The following is a 25,747-nucleotide window of genomic DNA, read 5'->3' on the forward strand; positions in this document are numbered from 1 at the left end:
GCCCCCACGTCAATGCAACTGCTTCTTCCTCACCTGAAAAGGGGGCAGCCCAGAGTGAAGGGCAGCAGCAGCTGAGTTCCAGGTTCGGCCCGGCAGCTGCAACCTGAGTGGGTGGGTGGGGGGATCCGGCAGCTGCGTCCTGAGTGGGTGGGGGGAGGCCTGCGGCAGCAGCCCTGCCCCAGGCCCGGCTCTGTCTCTCGGCAGCCCTGATGCTAAGAAGCCCATAGGAATAAAATAGGCTTCTTAGCATTTGGCACATGCTAAATCCATTAGCACACCTTAGTAAAAGGAGCCCTAAATTTGCATCTGAGACAGTGGAGAGTTAAGTGACTTGCCCAAGGTCACAAGAAGCCTTAGTGAGATTTGAATCCTGTCTTCCCGTTTCTCAACCTGCTGCTTTAAACATTACACCACTTCTGGTTCTGAATGCCTGAAGTCCAGCTGAGTACGTTAAAACCACCAAGTCAAAAAAAAAAAAAGAGCTGACTAAATTTTTTTAAATTCTTACGAGGTGATTACCACAATTTGCTATAAGCAATTTTAAACCAATGTACAATTGGGAAAAGCTGACATCCTTGGAATTCAAATATTAAGAAATCTGTTAAATTTTCACAATCAGCAACAACATTATAACTATATATATATATGATCAGGATTAATTTATTTAAAATGTCCTCCACTGCTGTGTAAAATTAATATATGGAAATGTCTTACCATCTCCTAGGAGGTGCTGAATGCTGGACAAATACTGCTGTTGTACTTCAGGAGGAGCTAAAATTGTCTGAAGGGGGAAAACCCATATAGCCACATGTTAAATACTGTAATTTTAAGAGAAAAATAATCCACTCTATATTCATGTGTCTAAGGACATCGCATACGGAGAGATGCGTAGCAAAATGAAAGCACACATTACTCATGAAACAGTAATCAAGCTGATAGTCAAATGGTTATTGCTAAACTAAAGACCAGATTATTGGTTTACTAGCTCAAACATCTACTTCTTGAGCAAACCAGGGCTGAGAGTGTTCCAAAGAAGTGCTCCCAGCTCCAAAACAAGGTCCAACACGCAATGCACCTCAACCACTACCTGCTGACCTGCCAAAAGGAGCAGCACAGGCTGCCCATATCCTAACCTTTCCATAGGAGATGGGGATATGGGAATAAGCAAGACGAATGCCAAAAACAAGCAAAATGGCTTCTCTATAGCGATCACATGAATGGAACATGGAAACAGTTAGGACAAATAAAAAAAAAATGGTAATTTTATACATGCTCCAGCACCAACAAACTGATCAGTAATTATAAAGAGTGCCAAAGTCTTCCTTGAAAACAGTATACCATCTTCAACAGTGGCCAATCCAGGTCCACAAGCACCCAGCAAGATCCCCAAAAAGTACATTTGTTCCTTATTCTTCATACCCAGAGATAAGTAACGGCTTTCCCAAGCCCATGGCCAATAATGGTTTATGGCCCTTCCCCAGGAGCATGGCTGAATGCCTCATAGCCTCAGCCATGCTAACCATTCTGACCATATCCTCAGGCAAAACCAAGTTACTTACCTGTAGCTGGTGTTCATGGGTGACAAGATATTAGGTCCTCACATGTGACATCACTGACAAAGCCTGGATGTGGGAAAACTCTTCCCAAATCTTTCTAGAAGCAAAACTTTCATGTCACTACACATGCATGTGAGTTTCCACACTGCACGGTTACATGGTGCCTTGGTTCTTTTTTTGTAGCTTTAAAGAACAAAACTCCAAGGAGGATAGATTAGATGAAAACTTTTATCCTGCTGTCCGTACAGAACATCTGCTACAGGTAAGTAACTTCGTTTTCTCTATGGACAAGCAGGACAGTAAGTCCTCACATGCTGCAGTCCCTTAGCACAGATTCCTCTTTTTCTGTTAAAGGCAAAAACAGAAAATTTCAAATCCCACTCAACCCCTCATTGCCTCGGGTACAAACAGATTTTAAGTACTCTGGGGACAGGAAAATACCTACTGTACCTGAATGTTACTTGCCTTGAGTGACTACTGAAAAAGACATGAACTAAATTCAAAATACCTTCCCATCTTTTATCTAGCTCCTTATCAAAAATTACTAACACAAAAACTGGTGGGTGGGGGGGGGGGGGGGGGGGGGCTCAAGAGATACGGCCAAGTCTTCCTGGGTCACATGAAGTTTATCAGTATCCTGGTCCTGGACCCTTGGAATCCATCACACCCTGTTTGACACTGAAGATGCTGAGCGTTCCTCCATCTGTGGGAGCAGAAACCTATGGAACTTTGGAAGGCTAAGTGCTTTGAAAATATGCCTCTTAGTCTCCCCAAGCCTCTTATACCAGGCACCTATGGTCAGCAGCCTTCTGCTAAGCACAGATTACCCTCCAGTCCCAGGAACTGCAAGCACAGGCTGACAACTGGGACAGCCATTTTAACAATGGCTTCTCAACTAGTCTAAAACCTATTTCAAGTACATATTCAAGTAATGCAATGGGAGTAATAGTGAGGTAATTAAATTTGCTAACACAAAGTTATTCAAAGTTGTTAAATCGCAAGAGGCCCTTACGGGATTGGGAGACTGGACATCTAAATGGCAGATGATGTTTAATGCAAGCAAGTGCAGTGATGCATATAGGAAAGAGGAACCCAAACTATAGCTACATAATGCAAGGTTCCACACTAGGAGTCGTCAACCAGGAAAGGGATCTAGGTGTCATCGTTGATGATGCGTTGAAACCCTCTGCTCAGTGTGCGGCAGTGGTTAAGAAAGTTAATAGAATGTTAGGTATGGAAAACAAAAACTTTAAAAAAAATGAGAATGTTATAATGCCTTTGTATCGCTCCATGGTGTGACCGCACCTTGAACATTGTGTGCAATTCTGGTCACCACATCTAAGATATAGTAGAATTAGAAAAGGTACAGAGAAGGATGACGAAAATGATAAAGGGGATGGGACAACTTCCCTATGAGGAAAGGCTAAAGAGGCTAGAGCTCTTCAGTTTGGAGAAAAGATGGCTGAGGGGAGATATGATAGAGGTCTATAAAATAATGAGTGGAGTGGAACAGGTAGACGTGAATCGCTTGTTTACTCTTTAAAAAATACTAGGACTAGGTGACACGCAATGAAGCTACAAATTAGTAAATTTAAAATGAATTGGAGAAAATTTCTTCACTCAACATGTAATTAAACTCTGGAATTCATTGCCAGAGAATGTGGTAAAAGCAGTTAGCTTAGCGGGTTTACAAAAGGTTTGAATATCTTCCTAAAAGAGAAGTCCGTTAGCCATTATTAAGATGAACTTGGGGAAATCCACTGCTTAGTTCTAGGATAAGCAGCATAAAATGTATTGTACTGGTTTGTGATCTAGCCAGGTACTTGTAACCTGGATTGGCTACTGTTGGAAAAAGGATGCTGGACTTGATGGACCTTCGTTCTGTCCAGTATGACAAATATTTATGTTCTTATGAGCAGACCACAAGCAGCATAATGCACCACTGCTGGGGACCAACAGAAAACCATTTTTAAAGATAGGCTGACGTGCAGGGGGTGATGTGGAATCCTAGATGGAAAGATGCTGGATCATGCTGAGGACAGGGGTCGGGAGTGGAAGAGAGTAGAAGAGACATTTGGAGGAGACAGGAGATGCCATGGTGTGAAAATTAGTTGTTTAAAAATCACGGTTGATGGTTGATGCTTTAACTACGATTAACTTTCAGCCTTACTTTTACAGTCTCCTTGTAAACCCCAGGACTCTGATCTAGTATGCGTACTTCCTTACTCAGATTTAGCGTTTCCAATTAAACGCATCATTACATAAAAATCTGGGGGGCCTATTTGAACAAAATATCCCCACGGGCGAGGAGTCAAGTCTTAAACACTTTAGGTTAGTCAGTGTGCATGGTTGGAAAATGATAAGAGTGACTGCGGAGAGACTCACATATCAGATCTCACTGTTTGGTATCTGCATTGTCTGTATGGGAGGGGGGGGGGGAGGGATGGGTAGCCTTGTAATTTCTTTGTTGCTAATAATGTTGACATGTCCATAAAGCATGTGAGTGTCGGATGAGTTTGTCAGGATCATATAGAGGCATATTTTCAAAGCACTTAGCCTTCCAAAGTTCCATAGGTTTCTATGGAACTTTGGAAGGCTAAGTGCTTTGAAAATATATGTTACTGTATGCCTGACTGGCAAGGATAATAGCAACATCAGAATCAAGGGGAAAGGGGGAGGGGGGAGAAAGTTGTAAAAATTATCTGTTATATGTTGGACATTTCAGTATTTGGCCTGTAGTAGCATGGCTTATTTGATTTGGCCATGGTGGAATGGTTTGATTGTGTAAATAATTTCATGAAAGTTGTAATGTTATTATATGTGGAATTGCCAATAAAAACCGTTTAAATATAAACACATCATTAAAGACAATTGATTCATTCTACAGCAATCTGATGTGTTCAAACAGATATCACACTTTGCTTTTTCAAGAGGTCCAAATTTAAAGGATCGTCTGACTAGTTCAAGTGGAAGGGAAGAATGGACTGTGGTATGTATGACACAATCTCCTGTCTAAAAATGTATATAGGACACACAGTGAAACCTATTAGGGCATAGATCATTGAACATTTAAGTCTCATTAGAATAACGGTTCCGGCGTTCCTCTTACACTCATTGGATCTAATATAAACATACTTTGGAGGATCTGCAGTTTGTAGTGTTGGAACGTCCATCTTTCCTTTCAAAAATACCGTCAGAGACGTCCAAATTTGGTCGTCCCTAGACATGGACGTTTCTGATTTTTGGCGATTTTCGAAACCAAAGATGTCCATGTCAAAAACGTCCTAATGCAAGCCATTTGGTCATGGAAGGAGCCAGCATTTGTAGTGCACTGGTCCCCCTGACATGCCAGGACACCAACCGGGCACCCTAGGAAGCACTGCAGTGGACTTCATAAATTGCTCCCAGGAACATAGCTCCCTTACCTTGTGTGCTGAGCCCCCCAAAACCCGCTACCCACAACTGTACACCACTACCATAGCCCTTACGGGTGAAGGGGGACACCTATATATGGGTACAGTGGGTTTGTGGTGGGTTTTGGAGAGCTCGCTGTTCCCTCCACAAATGTAACAGGTAGGGGGGTATGGGCCTGAGTCCGCCTGTCTGAAGTGCACTGCAGTACCCACTAAAACTGCTCCAGGGACCTGCATGCACTGTCATGGATCTGAGTATGACATGACATATTTTTAAATATGTTTTTTTGAGGGTGAGAGGGGGCTAGTGACCACTGGGGGAGTAACGGGAGGTCATCCCCGATTCTCTCCGGTGGTCATCTGGTCATTTCAGGCACCTTTTTGTGCCTAAGTCGTAAGAAAAACAGGTCCGGGTGAAAACATCCAAGTGTTCATCAGGGACATCCTTGTTTTTTTCGATTATGGTTCAAGGATGTCCAAGTGTTAGGCACACCCAAGTCCTGCCTCCGACACGCCCCCTTGAACTCTGGCCGTTCTTGCGACAGAGTGCAGTTGGAGACATCCTAAACTGGGTTTCCATTATACCAATTTGGACGTCCCTGGGAGAAGGACGTCCATCTTCCGATTTATGTTGAAAGATGGATGTCCTTCTCTTTCGAAAATGAGGCCATTAGTGTCCTAACCTTTGCAGCCAATCCTCATTTTATTATAGTTGCCCTCTCGAAAATTAAATGAAGCTACAGTAGAGTTCCTTTGCGGGTTCATCCCAGATAGTAGCTCTAACTCAATCATGTTACGATCACTGCTTCCCAGGGGACCCAACACTGCCACCTCTCGCATTATGCTCTGCACGCCACCAAGGACCAGATCCAAAATGGCTCCCCCTCTTGTCGGTTCCTGGACCAGTTGCTCCAAGTAGCAGTCATTTATTACATCTAGAAATTTTAGCTCTCTGGCATTCCCCGATATAACATTTATCCAGTCAATACTGGAGTAATTGAAAGCACCCATTATTATAGTGTTGTCCAATTTGTCAGACGATGTCTGGCTGACATCGTCCATGGGAGACGAACATTTTAATCCAGGGAGACTGGAAACTAGCAGCTGAGGAGAGAACGCTGAAGAAGGTGCAAGTGAACCCGTACCCATGGCACCATTTCCATTGCTGCTATCATAGATCCCAACACTTGGACATAGTCCCTAGCACAAGGCTTGCTCTGTCAAAGTAGCAAGTGCACCTGATGGCAGCTTCTCCCACCTTTGACTGGTGAGGTAGATCCTTTCCCTCTTTGTGTCAAAGGGAACTCCCAGATACTCTATGAACTGAGAAGGAACCATCTGCTCTTCTCAAAATTGATTACCCTGCCCAACGACTTAAAAAGGCAAATGGCAGCTGTCATCTCTTTGCTGTTTGCAAAGGAGGAAGCTCGAATGAGCCAGTCGGTGAGATAGGTGTGCACTCTGATCCTCTGATGATGTAGATAGGCTGCCATCACCATCATTATCTTGGAAAACATTCTTGGAGCCCTGGCTAGACCAAAGGGCATCACCTTGAAATGGAAATGACAGCCCATATCTGCAAACTGCAGAAACCACTGATGAGGCAGCTAAATGGGTATATGGAAATACACATTTTTCAGGTCCAGAGTTGTAAAAACTCTCCTGGCTGTGCCAATGCTAACACAGAGCATAACATTTCCGTGCAAAAGTGGGAGACTCATAGGCAACGATTTAAGCCCTTGAGATCCACCACTGGCCAAAAGGCTTTATTGTACCCAAAAAGGAGACAGAGTACCTTCCCTGTTCCTTCTCCTCTTGTGGAACCAGAATGATCGCATCAAGGCAAGCAAAGAATCTACAGTTGCTTGACCTGCCGATTCCTTAGTGCCCCTTCAACAGGGAGACTAAGAAGAGCAGTACAACTGGGCAGGAGAATTCCAGATTGTAGCCTTCCCTGAGAATCTCTACGACCCACTGGGAAGCAGACTTCTTGTTCATATGAAAGGAAGACTGTTTGGAAAACAAGACTTCTGACCGAACAGTTGTAGACCCGGACTATAACATCCAACTTGTCCAAATCTGGAACAGGAAGACTCTTGAGCAGAGCACGTCAAACCTCTCTGTTTGCCCTCCAGGAGATACTGTGGCTTAGTCTCACCTAGCTCCTTCACAAGCTTGCTTAGGTCCTCCCCAAAGAGGCATTTACTACTGCAAGGAAGCTTGGCTGGCTGAGATTTTGAGGCCTCAAGCCAAGGCACAGAACACATCAAATTGTGTCCACTAAGTAAGCTAGCCCAGCCTCTAACTGAGACATCTCCTGCACCGCTGACTGCTGGTACCATTTTAAGCACGCTCTCACCAGAGGTGCTGCAGATGGTTGCTTGAAGGCCCAGGGAGGCCACCTCAAAGGACTGCTTCAGAGCATGCTCAATCTTCCCATCCTAAAGATCTTTAAGAGTAATACCTGGGAAGGTAGTTTTCTTCATGACTGCCGTTACTAGAGAATCCAATCTGGAACTTTCCTTCTCCTTCGGTAATAAGGGATACAATTGAGTCATGGCTCTCCCCACTTTAAGGTACATATCTGCAGTTTGCCACTCAGCCAAAATAAAATCTTGGATATCCAGATGCACGGGGGCAGGAGGAGCAGTGTAAAAGAAGAGGAATGAGAACAGCCTGCCTGACTCTGCTTTAAAAGATAAGCCTGATAGAGAACCAGCACAAATTTGGGGGAAAACATAGCCCCTGGCTGTCCATCACGTCTGGCTGCCCCAAAGTAGCAACCGAGGCAGATAGTCCAGACGTGTGTCCTGCTCCGTTACCTCACGCCTGCAAGATGACCACCATTCCCACATTAAACTGAGAAGCGCCTACAGCACAGCCTGAGGAACCCAAGTGTCACGGTACCACCAGCGACTGAAAAGGATCTCTAAAGCTGCCCTTGCTGGCATTATCAGCCCCCTCGTGCGCCTTTCCCACTTTGCAGGCAGAGCAATGGCCTGATGCTTCACTACCGGCTCCACAGCAGGAGCACCAGTTCACCGACTCTGTGGGAACTGCTATCCCTCACAACACAACATCCACGACACGGATTCAGAGCCCTACCTCCAAATTCCAGTAGCACCTGGAGCCCCAAAATGCCACCATGGATAGAAGACATAAGGTAGACTTACCCCCATTGTGCACAACTCCCCACCTCGATAGAGAAGGGGAAAGGCTCAAAACAGCTAAGAGGCAGATGTGACTTTTCTTTTCTTTTTATAAGTGCAAGTTAGAATTAAGTTGCTGAGCCTTGCCTCGCAGAATGGAGGAGGAGGAGAACGAGGGGGAAGGGGCACATGTGCACACTTGAACCTCCAGGTATGACCTCCTAGCTAGAGAGATGCCTGCCAAGCTCAACTGGAAGCCAGCTGACCAACTAGATCAGAGGGCTGGAAGTTACAGCTATCCACCAGCTGGAGATAGAAAATATTGAAGGGCTGTGCTACCTCACGAGGGTTATATCTTACAGCTCAATTCTGTTTTCTATCACCACCTGCTGGTCGATGGACATAACTACTCAAAAATTCAGGACACTATGGAAAAGCCAATTGATATTTATTACTAAATGCAAGGACTATATGCTCTGAAAAATTACAAATCAAGAGCAATACATTTCTTAAATTATTTTCTAATATATAAACTTAATTTCATTATAATATCATTTCCCTACTAACACTATAAGCTAACCAGTACTTATGCTTGAAAATAGTCACTACGGGTTCCTTTCTTATGGGATCTAGCTTCTGCACGTCATAAGTTTGATAAAAACGCTGCATCTTCATCATACCCAATAGAGCCTGGAAATTGTTTTTGAATCACCCAAATAGTATCAAAGTCAGAATATATATAATAATTTAAATAATGAAAGACCATATTTTACCTCCAAGCAAAGTAGCCTCTGTATACATGGACCTCAGCTAATGCAAAAAAAAAAAAATCTAAGAGCCACAGTGCTTTTACAGTGGCTGACTTTGCGCCAAATGTGGAGTGACAGCTGTCATATACCCACAGAAAGGCTAATTCCTAAGGAGCTTATCATCTCAAATTAACAGACTTAAATTCCTGCTAAACTTTTTGAATCAAGACCATTTATTTGGAGCACTAAAGGACTATGCAAGATTGTAACTGCATTATTTGCAATCACATTACACACACATACAACAACAAAAAAAAATGTAAAGAGTAGCCCCCCCCCCCCCCCCCCCCAACTACCTAGTGGAAATCTCATGAGACTGCACAAGCGGTCACAGCAGCCATTTTGAAAGTAGAGCTGACATGGGCAAGAGCGACTGGGGATCATTTCTGCCCCGAGTATACCCCTAGACCACCAGGGATTGTAAAATAGGCCTGAGGGGGACATCTACAGGTGGGTAGGAGTGGGCAGAGGCAAATCCTGTTCAGAGGGGAGGGGAAGAGAAGGGAGGGAGACAGGACAAAGCATACATTTTTGGCTTCCACCGAAAATACAGTCAGTTTCAACCGAAACTGAAACCATGGCCTTAGCCTTTTGGCCAAAACCAGGCAGAAAAAGGAAGACCAGTTTCGGCATCATAATAAACTCATTTGGACTTTAATTTACTGGGAACCATTAGAAAATGCTCACAATTCTAAAGAGTCCAGGAGAACTCTAAAATTATACATTGCTACTTCCAACAAAAATCTACGCTCATGTTACTACCAGTATAGCAGGAATAATATCAGCAATTATTAGATGAGGTATTAGGACATTAAAAGCTTGAGTTTAAAACAAAGAAATAATGCTGTGAGATTTACAAAACCCCTTTTGCTCTGAACTTACAAGGCCATTTTTACCAACTGCTGCATTGTCGAGGTAGATGTATCCACCAATAATATTTAACTGGACCCGTAGCAGAACCACAAGCATGCAGGTACTGTACACTGCAGCAATGCTCCTGGTAAAACCTTGACAAAAAGAAAGGAAAGAATATTGTTCAATAATGTCTACCAACAGAAGTGTGTCCATTAAAACCCATAGTTTTATTGATTTCTTTACCCACATTGTAAAACCTTCCAAAGGCACAAATCTCCTTAAAGGCAGTTCAGTTTTTTCTCTACAGGTTGGTTAGTCATATTTTGTAAGTGGATGACCCTGTTCACCTTTAACAAAAATGATGTCATGCACATTACCACACTGAATGCCATCTTTCTTGGGTTTAACATTGTTTTACTACACACTAAAGGGTATGCTTTTTCAGCAAGTATCTTTCTGCCAATACTTTCTTAAATTATTCATCTCCTGATTAACATTCACTTTACCTCAAAGTTTATAAATGTAGTAGGGAGCATCATTTTAATGTGGTGATCTCAAAGCAGCAACTCAGCTTAGCCCACCATAATTTCTCCCAGAATAAAAGAACTGTGTGAGTATCCTGCATCAGTCATTTAACAAAAAAAAAAAAAAAAAAGGGGGGGGGGTTCTCTAGCAACAAAATAAGTTAACTGCTGACATGGAAAGAAACAAGCTAGGTCCTCAAAAGCTGGACATTAGTCATTCAACCTAAGGGGCTGATGCAGAAAGTTAGTGCAGACAAGTGCATGGTTAGCACAACATGAACTGAGGACCTGAATTGAGGTTGTGGGGTGGTAGCAGGGGCGTAGCCAGACAACAGATTCTGGGTGGGCACAGGGAAGAAGTGGGTGGGCACCAAGTGTTCTTCACCACCACCACCAAAAACATTTCTCAGCTGGCGAGAAAACGCTTTTTCCACCTTGGCTTACCATGAAAGGAAAGTCTTCAGCTGATAGAGCTTGGGATCTTCACCAGCTACCACTAAACGTATGCTACTGTTGGGTGGGCCCTGGCCCACCCAGGCCCACCTGTGGCTACGCCACTAGGTGGTAGACTTAGGAGTAATGTCAGAAAATTCTTTTTCACAGAGAAGGTGGTTGATGCCTGGAATGCCCTCCCAAGGGAGGTGGTAGAGGAAAAAAAAAACTGTGGCAGAATTCAAAAAGCATGGGATGAACACAGAAAATCTCTAATTAGAAAATGAATGGTATAAGAAACAAAACTTAAAGGGTTGCATATGTGTTTGCATGTCAAGTGGTGCTTAGATGGCAACTCTGGCTGTATCGACTAAGACCAACGACTGCTGGGTTCACTTGTACAGCCTGTGTCCCACATAGTTGGAAGGAGTATTGTGGAAACTCCAGTAATTTGGAACGTGAGGACAGTACTGGGCAGACTTTATGGTCTGTGTCCCATAAATGACAAAATGGATTCAGATGGGCTGAGTGAGCTTTGACGGCAAATCCAGTAGTTATTATTATTTATTGCACTTGTATCCCACATTTTCCCACCTATTTGCAGGCTCAATGTGGCTTACAAAGACCTGTTATGGCATCGCCATATCAGGATAAACAATACAATTGGTATTACACAGAAGTCATCTTAATCATCATACATGATTTTGAACTAGTGCTGGGCAGACTTCTACGGTCTGTGCCCTGAAAATGGCAGATACAAATCAAGGTAAGGTATATACAAAATGTAGCACATATGAGTTTATCTTGTTGGGCAGACTGGAGGACCGTGTCACCAGTTGGGACATAAGAACAGAACTGGGCAGACTTCTATGATCTATGTCCCAGAAACACCAAAGAAAGACCATGATCAAGTATATATCATCACATTTATTGTTGATTTAATCTTGAATTGATAATGAACGTGACTGTTGGGTAAACTGGTTGGACCGTTCAAGTCTTTATCTGCCATCACTTACCATGTTATTATGTAACATCTGCACACGATTTTCTGGGTGATTCAGAAAAGGGTTTTGCACAGAAGCTAACCCTGCACAAAACCTCGTGTTAAGACACCAGTACACAGCCTATTTAAAAATCAATGGTAATGAGGTCATCAGCTACTCCGCCCTGATGGAGAAAAGCATGCAGAAGCCTACGGTGAGAATGCAGGAATCTGAACACCATGTCTGAGGTACCATAGAAACATTAACTTGTTTTTCTGCAGTAGCATCTCTGAGGATTTTAAGCCTGTTTCTTCTTTTTGCTGCGAACATAACAGCACCCACAATTTTTTTTTGTGTGTCCTCCACGAAGAGCACAAGTTAAAAAAAAACACAAAACAAAACAAAAAGAAGAGAGGACTGGAGGTGATGGTTCTGAAACACAGGTATGAGCAGAAAAAAATTGTATCTACATGTGGTGTAATATTATTCTTTACAAATTCATTTTTACAATACCGATATTTATCTATGGATTAACTTTACTGCACATGTACAGATGTGTACCAGTATCTTTTTTTTTTTTTTTGCGCACAAGGTTCTGCTAAAGGCAACTAGTACTGTGTGCATGTGTCTAGTGTGTCCTCCCTTATTAGTGCACAAACGCTACACTGATCCATCAGCACACAAGTTGTCTGCATTGATAACTTGAGGAAGATACTACATAACGCTATCCAGATCTGTGGTATATAAGATTTAGCTTGCACATATTCTGTATGACACCCCATATGCTCAGTAACTCTTCAGACAGTCTCTCACCCTGGCTACAATGGACAGAAGTGCTCAGCATTGTTCTCAATACTCCCAAAAACTGGAACTTTAAAACTAAATTCCTCTTAAACAAGCAGAAATACAGTTCACAGTAGCATAGTAGATGATGGCAGAAAAAGACCTGCACGGTCCATCGAGTCTGCCCAACAAGATAAACTCATATGTGCTACATTTTGTGTATACCTTACCTTGATTTGTATCTGCCATTTTCAGGGCACAGACCGTAGAAGTCTGCCCAGCACTAGTTCAAAATCATGTATGATAATTAAGATAAATTGTTTAAGTAATTTCTTATTATCAGTAGATGAAAACTGTTTAAGCAGCACGTCTTCCACTTACTAATTATCTTTAGGTCCTCCCATATTTCTAGCTTGTTGGATGGCCTGTAAAACAAGAAAATAAAATAGGGAATTTACAGATATTTCAGCCCAAAGAATTCTGAAGTGGCATTACAGTTGGGATTGCATGATTCTGTCAAGATAATATATAGAAGCCAATTCTATGCTGCTATACTCTAAACTAAGGGTAGAAATGAAGGTAGTGTATAAAGATGAATTAACGCAAAGCACAGAGAAGAGAGAGAGCTTCACCGCACATCACGTTTCTCCTAAGCACTCTTTAAAGTTAAGATAATTTATTACAACTCACTTCACAATATACAATTTGCAGGTGCTGTAATAAATTACATATTTTATAAATATTTGGGTACTTTACACCAGCATGTATTTAATACTTTCTATTGTTAGTGTCTTCACAGTCTAGCCTGGCAGAACCACCTCACTCATAGTCCTTGCACCAAATATCAGACACAGCAGCAACAGAATATATTAACCTGCACCTTACTGTTATTCAACCAGAGCCCAAAGTGAGGGGGCACATTTTGGTCCGTCTCTCTGGCACCCCCCACCGTTGCAAACTTGCCACCCCCCCCCCCCCCCCCGCCCCACCGCTGCTGCTGCTGCACATTTTTATTGCATTTGTATCCCACATTTTTCCACCTTTTTGCGGGTTCAGTGTGGCTTACAATATGAGATGAATGATGGAAATACAGTTTGTTACAAATTGGTTATGGATTACATTGTGCAGAGTTATGCGAGACAATCGAAGTGTCGTTAAGGAATGTAACAATGGAACACAAACATTGAAACGTTGGAAGGAGACAATGAGAGCTTAAAGGGCGATAATAAGGCATAAAGACATATGGTATGCATATTTCTGTGAGTAAAGGTATGAGTGATGTGAGATTACGGAGGATGAGAGTTCAGAAGTGGATGTATGATGCATTAGTGAACAGTGAGTGTGGACATACCTTGGAAGACTACTCTATAATTGAAAGTAGGTGCCTACTCCTTCATAGTTTAACCAGTGTAACCGAGTATATAAATGTGTACCTGTTTAGACGTAAGCATGTGTAATGGAAGGATTTTAAAGATTGCTTTTCAACTCTGTCTGAGTGACCGACAAATTGCCAATTGTTGCGTATGATAGAGCAGCACAGCGCATCTTTGTATACGATACCGCTTTTAGCAGTTTTAGTGCTGTTTGTTCATCTGACCCACAAGGCACTTTTTTCTTCAGATAACACTAGACCCCTGACGCAGGCCTTACGGCCGAAACACGTCACGTGTCGGGTCAATTGTGCTACTGTTAATAAAGACCTTGTTCAGGAAGACACTCATTGTGAGAGGACTTTTTTTTGGATCCACTGTGTGATTTGCCTATAAAGGGCTCTTCAACATTCAGAAAAAAAGCAGTGAATTGGTCTACATGCTCTAAAAGTATATGGTCTCTTGGAGATTTGGTTCTTGTCTAAAGAGAATCCACGTGCGTGGAGAACTCAGTAGATCCCACAGGATAAATAATGAAAATAAAAGAAGTGGGAATAAAAACCAGGCTTATCCAAAAAACTGGAACCAAACCAAATGTTAAAAATCCAACAAACAATATTTATTAATTTTCTTTAAAACAGAACTCATGAATATATTCTTTAAAAATGAATCGACACAACGTTGTGTTTCAGTCTAGCGGCCTACATCAGGAGTCTTGAGACCGTAGTAAAACAACTCATGAATTGATGATATGAAAAATCTCAAGTTTCAAATGATAAATAAACATCTTGATACAAAAATATTGGGGGGGGGGGGGGGGGGAAGCACAGAAAATTTTGTGACTCAACTAAGCCAAGACCCCAATTTTTGGGCCCAAAAATCTTGGTTTATAGCTGAGTATATAAGGTAATATCTTTAAATGCTGCACGTGTTTTGATTTTACTGTTTTACTGTTCTTAGTTATTTAAACTTAATAAACATATTTGAACAAAAAATAATTAGGTGTTAATAGGCATTCAGTACCAATAATGGATGTCTCAACGACACCTGAAATTAAACATGACCAAAACCGAGCTTCTCATTTTTCCCCCCAAACCCACCTCCCCACTCCCCCCATTTTCTATTTCTGTTGATGGCTCTCTCATTCTCCCTGTCTCCTCAGCTCGAAACCTTGGGGTCATCTTTGACTCTTCTCTCTCCATCTCTGATCATATCCAGCAGATCGCCAAGACCTGTCGTTTCTTTCTTTACAACATCCGTAAAATCCGCCCCTTTCTTTCCAAGCATTCTACCAAAACCCTCAACACCCTTGTCACCTCTCGTTTAGACTACTGCAATCTGCTTCTTGCTGGCCTCCCACTTAGTCACCTCTCCCCTCTCCAATCGGTTCAAAACTCTGCTGCCTGTCTTGTCTTCCGCCAGGGTCGCTTTACTCATACTACCCCTCTCCTCAAGTCGCTTCACTGGCTCCCTATCCGTTTTCGTATCCTGTTCAAACTTCTTCTACTAACCTATAAATGTACTCACTCTGCTGCTCCCCAGTATCTCTCCACACTTGTCCTTCCCTGCACCCCGCTCCATGGATAAATCCTTCTTATCTGTTCCCTTCTCCACTACTGCCAACTCCAGACTTCGCGCCTTCTGTCTCGCTGCACCCTACGCCTGGAATAAACTTCCTGAGCCCCTACGTCTTGCCCCATCCTTGGCCACCTTTAAATCTAGACTGAAAGCCCACCTCTTTGACATTGCTTTTGACTCGTAATCACTTGTAACCACTTGCCTCCACCTACCCTCCTCTCCTCCTTCCTGTACACATTAATTGATTTGATTTGCTTACTTTATTTTTTGTCTATTAGATTGAAAGCTCTTTGAGCAGGGACTGTCTTTCTTCTATGTTTGTGCAGCGCTGCGTACGCTTTGTAGCGCTATAGAAATGCTAAATAGTAGTAGTAGTAGCCTTAACTGGTGTTAATTACTACTAACTTGCAGTTACAGTGGTGGAAATAAGTATTTGATCCCTTGCTGATTTTGTAAGTTTGCCCACTGACAAAGACATGAGCAGCCCATAATTGAAGGGTAGGTTATTGGTAACAGTGAGAGATAGCACATCACAAATTAAATCCGGAAAATCACATTGTGGAAAGTATATGAATTTATTTGCATTCTGCAGAGGGAAATAAGTATTTAATCCCTCTGGCAAACAAGACCTAATACTTGGTGGCAAAACCCTTGTTGGCAAGCACAGCGGTCAGATGTCTTCTGTAGTTGATGATGAGGTTTGCACACATGTCAGGAGGAATTTTGGTCCACTCCTCTTTGCAGATCATCTCTAAATCATTAAGAGTTCTGGGCTGTCGCTTGGCAACTCGCAGCTTCAGCTCCCTCCATAAGTTTTCAATGGGATTAAGGTCTGGTGACTGGCTAGGCCACTCCATGACCCTAATGTGCTTCTTCCTGAGCCACTCCTTTGTTGCCTTGGCTGTATGTTTTGGGTCATTGTCGTGCTGGAAGACCCAGCCACGACCCATGTTTAAGGCCCTGGCGGAGGGAAGGAGGTTGTCACTCAGAATTGTACGGTACATGGCCCCATCCATTCTCCCATTGATGCGGTGAAGTAGTCCTGTGCCCTTAGCAGAGAAACACCCCCAAAACATAACATTTCCACCTCCATGCTTGACAGTGGGGACGGTGTTCTTTGGGTCATAGGCAGCATTTCTCTTCCTCCAAACACGGCGAGTTGAGTTCATGCCAAAGAGCTCAATTTTTGTCTCATCTGACCACAGCACCTTCTCCCAATCACTCTCGGCATCATCCAGGTGTTCACTGGCAAACTTCAGACGGGCCGTCACATGTGCCTTCCGGAGCAGGGGGACCTTGCGGGCACTGCAGGATTGCAATCCGTTATGTCGTAATGTGTTACCAATGGTTTTCGTGGTGACAGTGGTCCCAGCTGCCTTGAGATCATTGACAAGTTCCCCCCTTGTGGTTGTAGGCTGATTTCTAACCTTCCTCATGATCAAGGATACCCCACGAGGTGAGATTTTGCGTGGAGCCCCAGATCTTTGTCGATTGACAGTCATTTTGTACTTCTTCCATTTTCTTACTATGGCACCAACAGTTGTCTCCTTCTCGCCCAGCGTCTTACTGATGGTTTTGTAGCCCATTCCAGCCTTGTGCAGGTGTATGATCTTGTCCCTGACATCCTTAGACAGCTCCTTGCTCTTGGCCATTTTGTAGAGGTTAGAGTCTGACTGATTCACTGAGTCTGTGGACAGGTGTCTTTCATACAGGTGACCATTGCCGACAGCTGTCTGTCATGCAGGTAACGAGTTGATTTGGAGCATCTACCTGGTCTGTAGGGGCCAGATCTCTTACTGGTTGGTGGGGGATCAAATACTTATTTCCCTCTGCAGAATGCAAATAAATTCATATACTTTCCACAATGTGATTTTCCGGATTTAATTTGTGATGTGCTATCTCTCACTGTTACCAATAACCTACCCTTCAATTATGGGCTGCTCATGTCTTTGTCAGTGGGCAAACTTACAAAATCAGCAAGGGATCAAATACTTATTTCCACCACTGTACATGTGTAACTGCACTTAAGCGATATTCTAGAAAGTTCAATAACTGCAAAGGGTCGGATACATCGGTGGTCTGGGTTGTGGCTTGCAGTTGCATGCTAGGTTATAGAATACTAAGACTTATGCATGCAGCTACAACATTTAGGCATGCTTGTTTACACCAGCCATTTAGCTGGCATAAATGCTCACACCTAAAGCTGGGCGTGAGAATGCAGACATATAACAACAATTACGCATGTAATTTCCACTACAGAATTGGTGCTTAGTGCCCAAATTTTTGGCACCTAACTTTTGGTGAACTTTTTTTGAATTTATTCCATACCTTATAGTATCCCATGCTCCACCTGTTTGAACACCCACATTCAAAGTGCATGCTATCAAAGATAATCCAATATAATCAGACCTGAATTGTACCAATTAATAGCTCTATTTGACGAGCCAAATAGAGCTATTTATTGGTACAATTCAGGTCTGGTTATATTGGATTGCTTTTGGAGAAGATCTGGAAGAATTATTGTTTGCCATAAACTGAGGGTTTGCTATCAAAGACATGCATATATTTGCAGAATAGCCTGTAGTTAGATTATTGTTATTTCCATATGTATCACAAATGTGCATTAAGGACTAGAATACCAGCATTTATGTGCATACTTGGTGCCTAACTTTAGGCAACTCCTTATAGAATTACTTCTCATATGGCCAACACAATCTGCCTATCCATATAAGCTAATAAGCTGTACATTCCTTTTCTCTGTGTTTGTTCCATGCCTTTTTGAATTCAGCTCCACCACTTTCACTGGGAGAATATTCCATGCATTTACCACCCTTTCTATAAAGAAACATATTTCCTTAGGTTACTCCAATCTATCCCCTTTCACCTTGATCCTACGCTCTCTTGTTTCCAAGCTTCCATTCAATTGAAACCTTGTACATTTATGCCATGGAGGTATTTAAATGTTTATATCAGAAGAACACCCTCTCATTTTGGCACTCTGCCTGGGGTACTCGGAGGCAAAGGGACACTGGAGATCTATCATCAGTCTGCAGTGATAAAAATCAAGTCTCGCTGCAGAGGCAGGGTGGGGAACGCAATCTGGTGTTGGAATTCTGCTTGCATGGCTCAGATCTTCTAAAGGAGACAGCTGGGGGACTTGGAGGCAGAGGGACGTTGGAGATTGCCCTGAGGAGACGTCCTGCCCTGGTGTCAACATCATCAGTCTGTTATGATAAAATCAAGTCTCCCTGTAGAGAAGCCATGAATGCGCAGATGCATGCCCAAAGGGGAATGCACCCTTTCAATGCCACTTTGGAGGACAGTGCCTGTTGTAGTCAAGATGTGGAAGAGGAAATGAAAGATGAATGCAGTGCCAGGAGCAGGAAGAATGCTGGTAGGTCCCATGGATAAGCATGTGGCGTGCACTTCATTGTTGAATGTGTCCTCTTAAAGGCAGTATATCAAATGCATTAATCTTACCCTTAACTCGGTGTTCTATTGAAACTCTCCTGGATCTAGGGCATCTTTAAGTCTTGTTTTAAGACCTCGCCTGTGTATTTTGTAGGGTAAAACTCCCATCAATCTGGTTGACAGTGCAGTTTTCACTTCTGGGCCCAATTTATCTTCATCTCCTGGCTCCTCTGTAATGATGCCTCCATCCCAGCCCAGTGAGCTGTCATTGGGGCTTGTGACAGAGAAACCTTCTACTAAGAATTAACACATGGAAGTTACTCTGAAAGACATTTATTGACTGCTTCAAAAGACTCATTTATATCTGACTGAAGCAATGACTCATTCACTGACATTTTTTCAGGTTACAAATGCTAAGTTGCAAGAACATGATGCAATGTTCTAACAGGCAGAGGGAACAGTGAGAAAATGGAGGCTCAATCCCAGCAGTGCATGCGACAGGAATTATTTGGATTAAGGACACCTCAAGCTTGCACAATCAAGTAAAGAATTTAGAAAATTCACTTAAAGGAACTTGAGATTTCTGTATTTTCCCCAAGACTCGTCTCCTCTCGCCTATGATGTTGTTGAGGTCTTACACTGAATATGTTCTGCAATTGGTTAATTCTGACTCTTATGGCTATTTCTAAGTTGTATTATGTTCCTGCTTCTTTCTCTCCAGAAGTAGGCCAACCAGAAGGAGCTCAAAAGAGTGAAAATCTTTCAGTTACTAATTTAACAGATTTCTATGGTGTCCGATATGGAAAGACTTTCTGTGCATAAGGAAAAATTAATCCTTAACCTGATAATTTTCTTTCCATCAGTCCCAATAGTTCAATCCAGAGACTTGTGGATTATGTCCATTGACCAGTGGATGGAGACAGAGAAGAAAGTAGTTTTTGTGATTCGCCCCTGAAGGGTACCGTGGCACAGTAGAACAATCAGTATTTCAAACGACAAACCTATGGAGCTCAAGAGTAGACAAACAGCACATGCACTCTAAATATTCAACTGAAAGCACACAGGCAGAAATAACATTCATGAGCTCACTGAACACCAATGAAGGTGAATGTATGGAAGGTAGCCGAGCTAGAGGCAAGCACGCATATCATTCAAGGACACGTGAATAGCGACCTAACCTAATCTACAAAATGCACTGCTAAATAGTAGCTATAAAAGCCTACTAGTCAAGGAACAAGTCCCCTACTTAAGGAAATACAGGGGTGGGCCTCTGGTGTGGGATCTACCAAAGCAGTTCACAAATAGGGTGGGAACATAAGTACAATCTGTCAGCAGTCTAAGGCACAGTCAAAGGTAGTAGAGAGATAATACTTAAGGAAGAAAAACTACCTTCAGAGTGCGATAAGCTGTAACTCTACAGGCCAGGCTCAGGTACAATAGGTGGGAAAAGTCGAAATCCAAGCCTGCAGCATTATGGAGAAGCCAAAGAGATTAAGGAAAATGCCCAAATACAGGAATCCAATGCAGAACAAAAGAAGAGGGTTCAACTTCACCGATACAAGGAACAGAAGGTATGGCTCAGAGGGTCAGGCCTGGGCATTGAACTGGCAACAACTTGACGGTCAACTGAAACGTACTGTCTTAGACCTAGAAATAATTTGAGGGGGAGTTCAACTTCGAATAAAAGACCATGCCTAGAAATTAGGAAAGAAAAGGAAGTATTAGGTGCCCAGACCAAGGGACAAATTTCTGTTACGACAAAGAAAGGCTCTCCTGTATTAACAAAGTAAGTTGGCAGTGTGCTTGAGTAGCACAGGCAAAAAATAATGCTGTGAGTAAAAAGAACATGAACCTGTAAAAAGAAGCAACAGTGACTGAGAAGAAATGCATAGCTTACTTTGTGAAGCTAAAGACAAGCCGCGGTGAATAAGTGAAGCTGAGTGCGAGCTACTGCCATGAAGACAAGCCGCGGTGAATAAGTGAAGTTCAGCGCAAGCTACTGCCATGAAGACAAGCCGCGGTGAATAAGTGAAGCTGAGTGCGAGCTACTGCCATGAAGACAAGCCGCGGTGAATAAGTGAAGCTGAGTGCGAGCTACTGCCATGAAGACAAGCCGCGGTGAATAAGTGAAGTTCAGCGCAAGCTACTGCCATGAAGACAAGCCGCAGTGAATAAGTGAAGTTCAGCGCAAGCTACTGCCATGAAGACAAGCCGCGGTGAATAAGTGAAGTTGAGCGCGAGCTACTGCCATGAAGACAAGCCGCGGTGAATAAGTGAAGTTGAGCGCGAGCTACTGCCATGAAGACAAGCCGCGGTGAATAAGTGAAGTTGAGCGCGAGCTACTGCCATGAAGACAAGCCGCGGTGAATAAGTGAAGTTGAGAGCGAGCTACTGCCATGAAGACAAGCCGCACAGAATAAATGAATTGAGTGCAAGCTACTGCCTTGAAGACAAGCCGCAGTGAATAAGAAGTTGAGCGCGAGCTACTGCCATGAAGACAAGCCGCGGTGAATAAGTGAAGTTGAGCGTGAGCTACTGCCATGAAGTCAAGCCGCACAGAATAAATGAATTGAGTGCAAGCTACTGCCATGAAGTCAAGCCACACAATCTCCTCTGCAAGGTCAACCTATCCAAGTCTATAAGGCAAAAAATCAGCAAAAGTCCTGATGGGAAAACTGTCCAGTTCTAGGTGGGAATGCTAGGTGATTGAAGAGGAGATAATTAACTGAAATTGCGAGGATACCTTAATCAAGCCCATGATATTAATTTTTCACTAAGCCTATGGGAAGAATCCCAACCAACCCCCTAAGGATATTGTAGCTGAATTCTCGGGGGGGGGGGGGGGGGGGGGGTTGCCCAATCTAATGACGCAATCTAAAAAGATTATGTGAGGTTGAGGGTAGCTCTGGTAAATTCATAATGAAAAAGCTGGTAATGCTGTAAGGATAGATGTGACTGTATCTTCAAGGTTATACTCATGCAATTGTACGAGGTGAAGGCAGTTGATCCAAGCTATTTGTCTTCAAGAAATCAGTATCAACCGCTTAAAAAGAGAACTTTGGGCTAATTTAAAATCTAAAGCACAGTTCACTAGGGGCTCATTTTCAAAGCACTTAGCCTTCCAAAGTTCCATAGAAACCTTTGGAACTTTGGAAGGCTAAGCGCTTTGAAAATATGCCTCAAATGTGTGTGTGTGTGTGTGTAAGCAGACTAATGAGAGAGGAGAATCCCCAGTCTAAGCGAACAAACACAGCAGAGTGCTAACAATATTGTGCAGAGAAGCACAGAAGAGTCTACCTAGAGAAGTGTGCATGCAGCTGTGCAAGGAAGCACAGGAGAAGCTATGCAGAAAAAACACAGGAGAGCTGTGCAGTGAACTTCCATTGAACAGAGCAGCAACATTCAGGTGATATGCAAAGAATGTCCTCTGAATCTGTGCACAGAAACTGCCTCAGTTCAGCATAGAGAAACTTAGCCAATTCATCGCTGGGCAACATAGCAGCGTAACGACCTGCAATGCATGTGGCTCAGCAACATTCGGCTATCGCAGTGTAGCGACCTTTAACGCATGTAGCACAGAGACAATCAGCCCTATCAGTACAGTGGCACTCAGCTGATGGTCGTGGAGCTCAGTCGATTCCACGAGGTGAAACCCAGGTGATGCTACAGTGGGGAACTCTGTGAAATCCATGCAGAGAAGCCCTCCAACTTCAGCGCAGATAAGTAAATCTGAGCTTGACCAAAGAATATGAACTGCACAGAAATCTCCTTCGATATTAACCAGGGAAGATACGCCGTGTCTCTGCCAAAAGGTAGCGCTGCATGTGTGCTATGACTTCACTGCAGTTTTAAAGCAAAGAGCTTGTGTTCTTGGGACCAACATCTAGAGAGTTTAGTCATTAATACTGATATCCTTCCCATGGCAAATGCACTATATTTTACGGCTGTCAGTACTGGACATCCTTTATGTACACTTGGGACAGAATATGAAAATGCTGAGACATTACGAGAAAATCCAGTAATGCAAAGTCAAAAGAAAAAAAGTTCTTCAGAGAACAGATGCCTGCAGCATAAAATACAGTTGGAGGCATGCCTAATGCGCATTTCTCTCTCTGGTGAAAAATTGGAGAGGGGGGGGGGGGGGGGGGAATGGAGGAAGGGAGTTGATTCAGCAGTATGGTGAAAAAGAAAATACAACTTTTAAAAGTAAAAAGAAGCCTGACTACAGACCTAAGAGTAAATTAATCACATTTCTGATCAAGACACAGGTGAACAGCACAAATGTTAAATTGAAAACTGCAGACTGCTGGACTATAGTTGACTGGGCGTGAGGAAAAAGGAAACAATCTAGGGTCCACTGAAAAATGGGAAGTCCTGCACATGCACAAAAATCTTAGTTGGGGGGGGGGGACCTTTTTACTAAACCATGGTAAGCAATTAGTAAGTGAATTAACATACAGCAACTGTGAGCGCAGGTCCTTGGTAACCATTACTGTGCTGGTATGACAGCATGCGCTTATTTACCAGCCAACTTCATTGCCCATTATGGGGCAGTAAATGGTGGGGTCTGGGCATAGTCTACACATGGCAGTTAATGTGCTGTCATTTACTATGCACGGTCACTGCATGTACACTTACAATGTAATAAAGCACTTTTCTGTGAAGTAATTGTATCGAAACATGCTGAGAATGCCTTTACCAGTTAATACACAGGCTTTGCACTTACCATGTATTAATTTTTGCAAAATTTAGTAAAAAGGGCCTCTTATACTCTTTGCCAGAAAGCTCTGGAATTTCATTCCACTTAGACTGAATACAGCTACATGACCCATGTGTATGGCACGCTGATTCTTCTTTGCTTTTCTGAATCAGTATCTGACTATTCAATTCTCTGAAGACAAGGATGACTCACACCCTCTTCTAATCCCCAAAATACCATACCTATTTGAAGTCAGAGTGAAAAAAAGTGTGTTCAGAAGTGTGACCACGTATAAAGAATAAGTAGATAAATGTGAAGCAGAAGACATTATGCAGTGCTCCCTCACCTGCTTTTCAGCAGACCCGTGAGACTCTCAGAGCTCAGCTGCTGCATGAGAGCATCCCTCAAAGCCGGAAGCATCGATAGAACTGCAGTCAACAGGAGGCAAAAAAAAAAAATACATCCGCATGTCAGTGCCAGCCAAAACAATACAGCACTGAAAACATTCTTCTTCAATCTCTTCTACAATGTTCTATCCTGGATACAAACATTGGAAAGAAAAACTGTTCAGAGGAAGGAGGCTTAAGGGCCAAATATACAAAGGTTTTTCTCCCATTCTAGTTTTAGCATATCTGGTCATAAGTTATTAGGCTTAGTTCACCAAAATCACCAGGCAGACTCTGGATTGTTTGATTTGTACCGTGCAGCTTTGAGATGTTGCTCATCTGGGAGGTGTGTGACGTGGATAGTGATGCTTCCTAGTTGTGCAAATTAGAGAATGACACGGAGACGGGGACCCGCAGTAACTGCAGAGACGGGGACAGAGCCCACGAGGATGGGGATGTCATTTACTCTTTGAAGCCTGTTAATGAACTGGACTGATATTTATGTTTGAGCCCACCTCTTTACCACTGCTTTTGACTCCTAACCACTACTCAGTTGCCCTGTCCTTTAACCTCACCTATTTATTCCCTTCCCCTTAATTGTTCTGTCTGTTTACCTGTCTTATCTAGATTGTAAGCTCTTTGAGCAGGAACTGTCTTTTTTGTGTATGATGTACAGCGCTGCGTATGCCTTGTAGCGCTATAGAAATGATAAATAGTAGTAGTAGTGATGCAGTCAATGACATTTTGATTTTTGGAAACGCAAGCAAACATGCTGGCCACAACTAGCAAAATTTGAATGGGGAATCCTGTACATCCTGCTATCAACACATCCTCTACTGCAGGAAGGACGGTGGAAGGCATGACAGCTAGACTGAATCCCGAGATTGTTGATGACTTCTTATTCATCCACAGAATTAAAAATCATAACAATGTTTCATAGGGCATACAGATCGGGTTGTATTTTGTACCCCTGGACATTTTAACAGGGTGGATTAGGATTCCTTTGGGTAGTAAAAATGAGCTATTGTTGGGGTTGGAAAGGTAGAGGGTGGTGGTGGTGAGGAGGGTTATTATAGCTGCTCGCTCTTATTGTTTTCTATTTGTAATTATACACAATAGTTGCACAGCATATTGTTCCTTTTAATACTTTAATAAAAAGATTTAATTAACCATAATTGTTTGAAGCTTCTGCAGATGAGGACAGAGCTCATGAGGACGGGACGGGGCGGGGACAAACTTTGTCCCTGTGTCATTCTCTAGTGCAAATACATTTATTAAGGGACCTATTTTCCTTGATGTATATTGCTGCTGACAGAGTCAGAACAAGACACAGTAGGCAACGGGGATGAAACAATATTTCTATGCAGGTCTTTTTTTTGAGGGGGTACTGAGTACCGGCACCTTTTCCACTGTCTGCTAAAATTGACCCATGGGCCCCAAGTTTTAATGGAAGAGCTCAAGCTCTTCACACCAATTCTGCCTTGTCGTAGATTCTATGACTGGTTGAAGGGGGCCTGGCTGTTGTGGGGTGGGTCCCTCAGTGATCACCCCACCCTGAAGGGTGGCCTAGCATTTGAGTACCGGCACCTTTTTTGCTAGAATAAAATGCACTGTTTCTATGACATCTATGTATATGCAGACCTTCCTGAACTAATGTAAATCATTTCTGTAATTTTATTGAAGCACTGAACACCAAATGTATTGCAAGTGTGACTTCACCCTGTTATCATCTCAGCATGTTTTTACGTTTGGGGAGCGTGCCAGGTGCCCTTGACCTGGATTGGCCACTGTCGGTGACA

The 25,747-nt window shown here is 43.0% G+C and overlaps 1 protein-coding gene across 2 annotated transcripts in view; it reads right to left on the minus strand.

Moving 5' to 3' along the window:
- The window catches only part of PEX3 (peroxisomal biogenesis factor 3), an 85,989-nt gene that overhangs the window by 36,911 nt on the left and 23,331 nt on the right, over nucleotides 1-25,747 (minus strand). For both annotated transcript variants that reach the window (XM_030198493.1, XM_030198494.1), the window contains exons 3-6: nucleotides 23,909-23,990; nucleotides 12,886-12,929; nucleotides 9,810-9,934; nucleotides 715-781 (exon numbers count right to left, since the gene is read on the minus strand). In XM_030198493.1, coding sequence (XP_030054353.1) covers nucleotides 715-781; nucleotides 9,810-9,934; nucleotides 12,886-12,929; nucleotides 23,909-23,990 — 318 coding nt within the window. The remainder of the gene's footprint in view (nucleotides 1-714; nucleotides 782-9,809; nucleotides 9,935-12,885; nucleotides 12,930-23,908; nucleotides 23,991-25,747) is intronic.

This window comes from Microcaecilia unicolor, chromosome 3 (genome assembly GCF_901765095.1).
Source record: "Microcaecilia unicolor chromosome 3, aMicUni1.1, whole genome shotgun sequence".
Lineage (NCBI taxonomy): Eukaryota > Metazoa > Chordata > Amphibia > Gymnophiona > Siphonopidae > Microcaecilia > Microcaecilia unicolor.